The 10,837-nt window shown below is 44.7% G+C and overlaps 2 protein-coding genes across 2 annotated transcripts; both read right to left on the reverse strand.

The window, feature by feature from the left end:
- Positions 1-2,752: 2,752 nt before the first annotated feature.
- On the reverse strand, positions 2,753-5,655 carry LOC147331397 (uncharacterized). The gene has a single exon (XM_086294106.1). It carries the CDS (start codon positions 5,015-5,017, stop codon positions 2,753-2,755), a length of 2,265 nt encoding a protein of 754 aa, XP_086150232.1. The 5' UTR covers positions 5,018-5,655.
- Positions 5,656-8,587: 2,932 nt separating this feature from the next.
- On the reverse strand, positions 8,588-10,333 carry LOC147331398 (odorant receptor 131-2-like). Its single transcript, XM_086294348.1, has 2 exons — positions 9,888-10,333; positions 8,588-9,633 (listed from the first exon to the last, which is right to left on the reverse strand). Exons 1-2 carry the CDS (start codon positions 10,035-10,037, stop codon positions 8,869-8,871), a joined length of 915 nt encoding a protein of 304 aa, XP_086150474.1. The 5' UTR covers positions 10,038-10,333; the 3' UTR covers positions 8,588-8,868.
- Positions 10,334-10,837: the final 504 nt, after the last annotated feature.

Genomic DNA, 10,837 nt, shown 5'->3' on the forward strand with positions numbered 1-10,837 from the left:
ATTAATCTATGTTTCAGTTATTCTTGTTCAGGGATTAGTTCTTAGGTTTTGTGTTCTCATGTTTATTGCAGGTTTAGTTCAGTGTCTAGTCTGTCTCTCTCTGTCTAGTCCGTGTCTTTGTTTAGTGTGTCTTGTTTGCTGTTTTACTTTGAAGGTTCATGTTCATGTTCATGTTTGATGTCAGTGTTTCCAGCTTCGCTTCCCCTGTCGCGTATATATATATATATATATATATATATATATATATATATATATATATATATATATATATATATATATATATATATATATACATATATATATATACATATATATACAGTGGGGCAAAAAAGTATTTAGTCAGCCACCGATTGTGCAAGTTCCCCCACTTAAAATGATGACAGAGGTCAGTAATTTGCACCAGAGGTACACTTCAACTGTGAGAGACAGAATGTGAAAAAAAAAATCCATGAATCCACATGGTAGGATTTGTAAAGAATTTATTCGTAAATCAGGGTGGAAAATAAGTATTTGGTCAATAACAAAAATACAACTCAATACTTTGTAACATAACCTTTGTTGGCAATAACAGAGGTCAAACGTTTACTATAGGTCTTTACCAGGTTTGCACACACAGTAGCTGGTATTTTGGCCCATTCCTCCATGCAGATCTTCTTGAGAGCAGTGATGCTTTGGGGCTGTCGCCGAGCAACACGGACTTTCAACTCCCGCCACAGATTTTCTATGGGGTTGAGGTCTGGAGACTGGCTAGGCCACTCCAGGACTTTCAAATGCTTCTTACGGAGCCACTCCTTTGTTGCCCGGGCGGTGTGTTTTGGATCATTGTCATGTTGGGAGACCCAGCCTCGTTTCATCTTCAAAGTTCTCACTGATGGAAGGAGGTTTTGGCTCAAAATCTCACGATACATGGCCCCATTCATTCTGTCCTTAACACGGATCAGTCGTCCTGTCCCCTTGGCAGAAAAACAGCCCCATAGCATGATGTTTCCACCCCCATGCTTCACACTAGGTATGGTGTTCTTGGGATGCAACTCAGTATTCTTCTTCCTCCAAACACGACGAGTTGAGTTTATACCAAAAAGTTCTGCTTTGGTTTCATCTGACCACATGGCATTCTCCCAATCCTCTGCTGTATCATCCATGTGCTCTCTGGCAAACTTCAGACGGGCCTGGACATGCACTGGCTTCAGCAGCGGAACACGTCTGGCACTGCGGGATTTGATTCCCTGCCGTTGTAGTGTGTTACTGATGGTGACCTTTGTTACTTTGGTCCCAGCTCTCTGCAGGTCATTCACCAGGTCCCCCCGTGTGGTTCTGGGATCTTTGCTCACCGTTCTCATGATCATTTTGACCCCATGGGATGAGATCTTGCGTGGAGCCCCAGATCGAGGGAGATTATCAGTGGTCTTGTATGTCTTCCATTTTCTGATGATTGCTCCCACAGTTGATTTTTTCACACCAAGCTGCTTGCCTATTGTAGATTCACTCTTCCCAGTCTGGTGCAGGTCTACAATACTTTTCCTGGTGTCCTTCAAAAGCTCTTTGGTCTTGGCCATGGCGGAGTTTGGGGTCTGACTGTTTGAGGCTGTGGACAGGTGTCTTTTATACAGATGATGAGTTCAAACAGGTGCCATTCATACAGGTAACGAGTGGGGACAGAAAAGCTTCTTACAGAAGACGTTACAGGTCTGTGAGAGCCAGAGATTTTCCTTGTTTGAGGTGACCAAATACTTATTTTCCACCCTAATTTACGAATAAATTCTTTACAAATCCTACCATGTGGATTCATGGATTTTTTTTTCACATTCTGTCTCTCACAGTTGAAGTGTACCTCTGGTGCAAATTACTGACCTCTGTCATCATTTTAAGTGGGGGAACTTGCACAATCGGTGGCTGACTAAATACTTTTTTGCCCCACTGTGTGTGTGTGTGTGTGTATATATATATATATATATATATATATATGTCACGGTCTGGCTGGGGCAGACCGTATGTGTTGCAGAGGAGGACTCAAACGCAGACCAAAATGTAGTGTGGATAAACAAAACAAGCCGTTTATTGAGGCTAGCAATGAGGGTAAAAATAATCGGGCATCGGTGAAAACTAAACAATAACCTAAACTGGGTGAACTAATAACAAAACATGAAAAAGCTTAACCATAGTGAACTGACATGGGTACCTGGGGATGAGACATGGATGAGCAGACGACCTGACAAAGAATGGCTGAGAGCACACAGACTAAATGGACACAGGAGGATAATGAGGGAAGTGGCAACACATGGGGAACCAGCTGACACACATGAACATAACGACGTGACAATGGGAGAGTAAAACTGAACACGATGAACACAGACACACCAGACCTCTTCACAATAAGACAGGAAACAGTGAGATATAAACATGACAACCTGGACTGACAACATACGCCACAGACATAAAATACATGAAAGCAGGGGAGACTTAACATAGTGGAAACACGAGGGGAAAATAACTAGTAACACCTAGGCATGATAATGATAAACTTAGGAAACCTGAAGGCTACATAAACTAAACACAAAACGCTGGGTCAGCAGACCCAGGATCATGACAGAGCCCCCCCTTCAAGGGCGGATTCCAGACGCCCAAAACCCCGAAAAGACAAAACAAAAAGACAACCCACCAAGGGCGGGCGGCGGGGGCCCAGGACGGAGGGCCAGAAACAAGGCCACAAAACCAAAATGTCCACCAAAAGCAAAGGAGTGCAGGGAACAGTTCACGACTCCTCAGGGGGCCGACCCGGAGGGTGACGGTCCAGAAAGTCATAGTCCATGTGATCAGGGGGCCGGCCCGGGGGGTGACGGTCCAGAAAGCCATAGTCCATGTGATCAGGGGGCCGGCCCGGGGGCCGACGGCATAGCAGGTCATAGTTTGAAGGTTCAGGGGGCCGACCCCGATGGTAACGATGTCCAGCTAACGGCCCGGAAAGCGGCCGGCGATTCCAAGGGGCAAAACGCGGCTTGGGCGGCGGCAACACAGCCGCAGGACCAGGCGAGGCCGACACAGAAGCAGTGGCTGAAGCTTGACCAGGCGACGGCGAAGCAGGAGCTGAGGCCGAGGCTGGACCAGGCGACGGCGAAGCAGGAGCTGAGGCCGAGGCTGGACCAGGCGAAGGCGAAGGCTCTGATGAAGCCGCACCAGGCGAAGGCTCTGATGAAGCCGCAGCAGGCGAAGACTCGGAGGCTGGAGCTGCAGCAGGCGAAGCACAGGCTGGAGCTGCAGCAGGCGAAGCACAGGCTGGAGCTGTAGCAGGCGAAGCACGGGCTGAAGCTGGACCAGGCGAAACAGAAGCAGAATCTGAAGGTGGCTGGACGGGCGACTCGGGCCCCCCAGCTGACGTGGCTTGAGGCTGAACGGGCTCCTCGGGCCCTCCAGCTGACGTGGCATGAGGCTGGTGCGGTTCTCCTGAACCCCCAGCTGACGTGGCATGAGGCTGGTGCGGTTCTCCTGAACCCCCAGCTGACGTGGCATGAGACTGGTGCGGTTCTCCTGAACCCCCAGCTGACGTGGCATGAGGCTGGACGGGCTCCTCGGGCCCTCCAGCAGACGAGGCATGAGGCTGGACGGGCTCCTCGGGCCCTCCAGCAGAAGCAGTGGCAGGACCAGTAGGTGCCGAGACTACTGGCTGAACAAAAGGCTGAGCAGGTGATTGAGCAAATAACTGAGCTGAACAATGGGGAGCTGGCTGAGCAGCACAGTGGGCTAAGGGCTGAGCTAACGGAAGCACAGGAAAGTGAACTGTGGACTGGGCTGCTAACAGAGCTAATGACTGAGCTATAGACTGAAAAGCATGCAGTAGTGATGGTGGTGATGGTTGTGGACTGAACTCTCCTGAGCCTTTAGCAGAAACAGGGACGGGTGCAGGCACATGCCGGACACTAGCCACTCCCACCCGAGGAGTAGGTACGGGTGCGGAGACGGGCTGTATCCTGGCTGACCTCACCCTGGGGACCGGAACAGGCACCGGCAATGGCTGGGCAACTGCCCTTCCCACCCGAGGAGCTGGTACGGGTGCAGAAAGGGACAGAGCCTCAGCCGGCCTGGAAACCAGAGCAGGGACCAACTGGGCCTCAGCCTCCCCCACCCGAGGAACTGGTACGGGTGCAGAGGTACGCTGGGCCCGAGCTGCCCCGGGAGGAGGAACACGAGCAGGAAAAGGAGCGGGCTCAGAAAAAACAGTCCGAGAAACAGCAGGCTCAGGGTCGACAAAAATAGATCTATCAAAAATGAACCCGCCGTCCACTTCATGTTTTGCAGTCTTAGTATTAGCAGTCCTTGTTTTAATAGTTTTCGAGATCCTTGGGTTAACAGTTGTAGAGTGAGCTGACTTGGGGATGACTGAACCAGACTTAACAAAACCTGAACTGACAGAACCTGAACAGACGGAAGTGGAACTGAGTGTGTTTGTCCTGGTAACGTAATTAACAGTCTGTCCTTTAACCCTATGTGCAGGCTTAGGCGAGCGGGAATTGCTTTTCATCCCTCCCTGTGTAGAGGGAGTAAAACAAAACGGATCCTCCCAGTCCACGTCGTCATCCATAAGGGAAATTCCCCATGGATCGGAAGTGAGCCGATTGTTTTTAATGTCAGACGGGACGTGAGAATAAAAGTCATTTTCACTCACCACCGTGAGCTCGGCATTGTCCAGTTTGTGGCGACGGGCGCGCCGCTTCCTTCGAGCGGAGGAAGCCGGCGGAGCGAGCGACTGAGCCCCTGGTGCACAGAACGGAGACACCGAGGCTGGAGCGTGAGCGCCTGAAGCCACACGGAGGACTCCCACTTGAAGCGAGCGAGGCTTAGATGCAGGCAGCGCAACAGGCGGGGACTTTCGGCAGCTCTTGGGACCTCCGAGAGCTAGCCGAGTCCCGTGGAAAATGCGCTCGTAGTCGGGGGTACGCCACGGCTTCCAGCGGAGCTCCTCCTCCAGCTGGGCGAAGGCTGCCTCCCGACGCTCGTAAAGCTCGCGGTCTGCTGAGTCCATAGTGGTCAGGTCGTACTGTCACGGTCTGGCTGGGGCAGACCGTATGTGTTGCAGAGGAGGACTCAAACGCAGACCAAAACGTAGTGTGGATAAACAAAACAAGCCGTTTATTGAGGCTAGCAATGAGGGTAAAAATAATCGGGCATCGGTGAAAACTAAACAATAACCTAAACTGGGTGAACTAATAACAAAACATGAAAAAGCTTAACCATAGTGAACTGACATGGGTACCTGGGGATGAGACATGGATGAGCAGACGACCTGACAAAGAATGGCTGAGAGCACACAGACTAAATGGACACAGGAGGATAATGAGGGAAGTGGCAACACATGGGGAACCAGCTGACACACATGAACATAACGACGTGACAATGGGAGAGTAAAACTGAACACGATGAACACAGACACACCAGACCTCTTCACAATAAGACAGGAAACAGTGAGATATAAACATGACAACCTGGACTGACAACATACGCCACAGACATAAAATACATGAAAGCAGGGGAGACTTAACATAGTGGAAACACGAGGGGAAAATAACTAGTAACACCTAGGCATGATAATGATAAACTTAGGAAACCTGAAGGCTACATAAACTAAACACAAAACGCTGGGTCAGCAGACCCAGGATCATGACAACATATATATATATATATATATATATATATATATATATATATATATATACATATATATACATATAGTATATAAACTGGGTGAATGTGCAGTAGTAGCAGCAAGCAGGTGAATTCTGTACATTAATATGAATAGACATCTGACTATTTTACAGGATAGACAATATAAACATATTTAAAATTAAAGGAATTGAAATGTACATTGTGCCTTGGTTTAGAGTGTCTGGAAGAGTCCTGTCTCAGTCAATTATAGATGATGTGAGAGGGCGGGTGTGTGTGTTTAGGGCCCGGATGGCTTGGGGATAGAAGCTCCTCTTGAGTCTCTCTGTCCTTGCCCGGAAGATGCGGAACCTTCTACCAGATTGCAGAAGTTGGAACAGTTTGTTGCCAGGATGGGACGGGTCCTTCAGTATCTGCGCTGCTCTAGTCCGGCATCTCCTGGTGTAGGTGTCCTGAAGCGGGGGGAGAGCAATCCTGCAGCAGCGCTCTGCTGTACGGATCACTCTCTGGAGAGCTTTTTGGTCCTTCACACAGCTGTTCCCGAACCACGATGTCATGTTCTGTGTGAGGATGCTCTCCACAGCGCCTGTATAGAAAATCCTGAGGATCTTTGGAGAGACCCTGAACTTCCTCAGTTGTCGTAGGTGATATAGGTGATATAGGCGCTGCCTAGCCTTTTTGGTCTGGACCTGAATGTGGGCAGCCCATGTCAGGTCTGAGGAGATGTGGACACCAAGATACTTGAAGGACTGCACCCTCTCCACTGGAGCTCCATTGATGATAATGGGCTTGTAGTCTCTGTGCTGACTCCTTCTGAAGTCCACCACCAGCTCCTTGGTCTTGCTGACGTTCAGCTGGAGGTGGTTGTCCTGGCACCACGATGCCAGATTCTTCACGTCATCCATGTAGGCCGCCTCATCGTTGTTGGAGATGGCACCCAACACCACTGTGTCGTCAGCAAACTTCACAATGGTGTTGGAGCCATGGGTGGCCACACAGTCTGAAGTGTAAGTGACTGTAACACCCAGCATGTTTACTTATTGAAGTATTGCATTTGCTTGAGTAAACTTTTTGTATGTTTGACTTGGTTTAACTTTGTACAGCAATGACTGTTGGGACATACTGACATTTTCAGCAGTCCTTGGTGCATTGATAGCAAGTCACACGATGAGAAACAATCTCATTGGCCTTCATTAGGCACTGATGGTAAAGGTCACACTGGGTTTAGTGTGTATGTGTGACCTTTACCATGACTCCAACAGTGAAAGAGCCTAATAGCTAGATCTTTGGTGCAACAACCTTTCTAGTTTACATTTAACTGCTCTATCCGGTCGTTAAGTGATGACATGACGAATCCTACTTCCGGGCCTAAAGTAGTCTGCGTTTAATATGGCTTTTGTGTTGTTAACATGTTTTGTATTTTCTTCTATTTAATCTCAAAAAGCTCCTAAAACAGTCAGTGATCCTTGTTGACCTCCCTCGGCTTTTATTACCGCTAATCATTTATTTAAGCTCAGTTTTTAAAACCTTAGGATGTAACTACAGCCCAGCCCATGCAGCAGTATATGAATGACTAACCTCGTATTGTGGAAGGATTATCTCAGTTGTTCTCCTGGCTGAAGTTTGGTCCTTTTACAGCATCCTGCCATGCGATTACATTTGTTTCTGACCACCGAGAACACTCACGTTAACTTTTATCGAGTGGAAAAAAAGTTAGCTTGTTTATATTATGCTAACATAGCTGTGTCGCTAGCGGTCACGTAGCACATCATTATATACCAGTTAGCCAAACTTCAGTAACCCTACAAATGTCACTGCTGTTTAGTTTTCTGTCTTCATTTATGTTGGAAGTGATAACAGAGCTGTACGTTTTAATTTGTTTCCAAAACCCTGCAGTCAGGACATGCTATTGTTATGGCCCTGTCCATAATCTGTTTTGGTGGCTGTTGTTGTCTGTGCCTTTAAGTCTTTGCAGGTCCCGGAGTGGACTAGCTGACGGCTGCTGATTGGTCCCCTGGCCATGTGATCTTTTTCAAATCCCTCACCAGCAGTTGTCCCGGGGCAGCCACTGACAGCAGCAGCAGACCTGACCCTGGCCTCCAAAACCTGAGACTTTTGTGCCTGTGATTTTTGCGGCCTTTCTGAGTTTTGTAGTGTGTATATTAGCTTTCATTGTAAATAGCACATTGTAAATAGCACTGCAACAGAAGGGGTGAGCTGCCGTATTGTTTTTTCTTGCACTGTTTTCTCCTGTTTATTTCAGTTAGGGAGTTAGGTGTAGCGCTTGTCTTTTGATTGATGTTTGATTTCACATAGGGTTTTAGATAGCACCTCCTCCTGACTTAGCTTGTTTTGTTTGTTATTTTGGCCTTTGTTCACCCTGGAGCTTCATTTTTGCAGTGTAGATAATAAAACACGATTCACTAAGGAATTGGTTTCCCTCTGTGTATGGTTTTGGGGACCAAGGCGGGGCAGTCTTTTCAAACTTATGTTGCGTTCCTGTACCCCTAGACTGCGGCGTAACACTATATTGTATTTAGATAGAAGCTAGCGAGCTAACTTCCTGCTAACTTCTAACTCTGTTGGATGCCTGGATGTTAAACTCAATTGTTACACCTGGTAGAGCAGAACGCTGATCATTCTATTAGAGATGAAAGACTTTATACAACTCTCAGTAATGCCATAGTGATCGTTTGATATATGGACCTGCAGCGGAGTTTAGGCCCAGACACGGCTAGTGACGTCAGACTTACCGACCGGATTGGACAACCATTTGTGTAGGATTTAGCTGCATGGAGATAAACAGGAATTAAAAATCAGTCTAAAACATCTGATATCAAGTGGTCTGATAGAACTTTGTTTTTTTTTTTTTAATTTCATCTACATTTTTAAACAATAGCTTGTGGACGGAAATGTAAGTCCTTACCAAAAAAAGAAAATAGAAATACAAAATGCAAATTGCAAATGGTGGGCTTACTATGTAACACACAATATGTTGAAAAATCTAATAGGCTAATGCTGAGACTTCAAAATATGAACTTCAGATTACAGATCTAATAAGGATTAATGTATCATTATTAGATCTGTAATCTGAAGTTCCAAAATAGTATTGATCTTGATCTTCAACACTACATATCATTAGTGAAATAAACTGTGTGTAATAATTTTAAAGTAAAAAAAAAACCCAAATCTGCCTCCATCAGTCTGCATTTCCTAGGGGCCCATTTTACACAACAAATACCTTTTCAGATACTTCCTGTAAGTTTTGTCTCTTACTCCATAGACTATTGGACTAATTGCTCGTGGCAGGATCTGGAAGAGAATATAACAAGCAAAAAGGGAATCTGAATAATTTTGAGGAAACCACTGCTGCAGGACTTGCCTCAGCAAAGGTTCAGCATATATTGACATACACAACAACACCTGAAAACCATGGAGAATAATTGTATTTCTGGCCTTTGTAGCATCTTGACTTGCTGCTTTTGCAGTGAACAGGATTTTGAAGTAAGTAAAAAAGATAATAAACCAGACAATAACCAGATAGACTATATAGGTGATATCTCTTTTCTTGATGATGTGGGGATTTCGAAAGACTGTTTCTCTGAGGCAAAACACACGAGAATTATAGAAATCCAGTGGTTCTATGGCCAAGGTGATGAAGAGATCAGGAAGAACAGACAGCATGCTGGTCATCCAAATTAAACCAATCAACATTAACGTCCTTTTGACCGTGCAGATTTGGACGTGACGAAGAGGGATGCAGATGGCAATGTAGCACTCCACTGCCATGCAAGCCAGATTCAGAGGGGTGTTTTCAGTGGCAAAAAGAGCAAGCAGGATGAGCACACAACAGACAGAGACATTTATCTGGAAGAAGATGTAGCTGCTGATAAACAGTATGACGGTCAGTGTTACTTGGATCATATCGTTAAGTACCAGGTGGAAAAACAGGATGTAGCGTGGATTCATGTAAAAGATCTAAAGAATGGGAAGAAAATCACACAAAAGTAAAGAAAAGTAAAAGCAATTAGTACTTACATTAGAAAAATTAGTGAATAATGGAACTAAGACCTGCTGTATAATACATCAGCCATATTGTTTGGAATAACACTGATAAAAAAAATAGGTAAACAAACACACAAAACAATCCAACAACTTCCTCAAAAACAAAAAAAAATGTAATTGTTGCACACATTTTTTTTTTATTCCATGTGATTAAAGAAATGTCATACCTGTTGTTTGCAGAAAGTTTGAAGAAGTGCTACATTGATGTAGTTAATGGAGATGCAGAGAACCACAACAATCACATTCTTGACCATAGCTTTGGGGAAAGCATCTCGATAGTTTACAACCACAGTCTCATTGGTATACGAAGCGCTCATCTCTTAGAAGCTGAAAAACATGTTTTTAAATATATCATGTTAATGACCCAAAATAAATCCTTTACCTGAGATTTAATGAATCTTTTAAGATTGATTATTTTATCATTTTTAAATCAGTAATTGTTAGATCCTGTTAAAGCTTTGCACTTATTTGGTGTGGCAAAACAACCCAGCAGTGACAGAAACACTTTAGAAGCGATTGACAATTGTCTCTACTATTTATTTTATATAATTTTGTAATAAACTACAGGTCAAGATGTTTACTACTGTTACTGTTGGGATTAAAGGTATTTTAGTTTTCATTATTATTTTTTTACGGAAGATTATTTTTGTTTTGTCTTTCTATGTTGAAAAAAATTAAGGTGCAAAGTATCATTCAAGAGTTTAAGTTCAAATGATGTCTTGCTATGTTATATTTTGACTTTTTAAACTTAGCTTTAGTTACCTATAATAACCTTTGTTAGGAGAAGAAACTGTGAACTTTTTCCTTTTCAAAATGAAACAGAAAAAAGTACTCACCCAAGTTTGAGGATCGAATAGAAAGATAAAAATCAGTGCACAGCCATCTAGAATTAAAAACAAATACAACATAATCGCGCAGCTAACCTGCACGGCAAAAAGGATGATCCGTCTGTCTGTTAGAAAAAGCATGATTCATGAATAACATCGTGCAATATTAAACTTACCTTTGCAAAACTAAGACAATTAGATTTTCATACTTTTAAACTTTACATATGTTATTCAAATTATTTAAACAAAAAAGCTATTTGATTATTAACCATTTTTAATGAATGAATGGA

This window comes from Aulonocara sp. 'chitande type north' Nkhata Bay, linkage group LG5, assembly GCF_057382095.1.
Source record: "Aulonocara sp. 'chitande type north' Nkhata Bay isolate Kocher_YH1m ecotype deep benthic linkage group LG5, A_spYH_male_GT1.1, whole genome shotgun sequence".
NCBI lineage: Eukaryota > Metazoa > Chordata > Actinopteri > Cichliformes > Cichlidae > Aulonocara > Aulonocara sp. 'chitande type north' Nkhata Bay.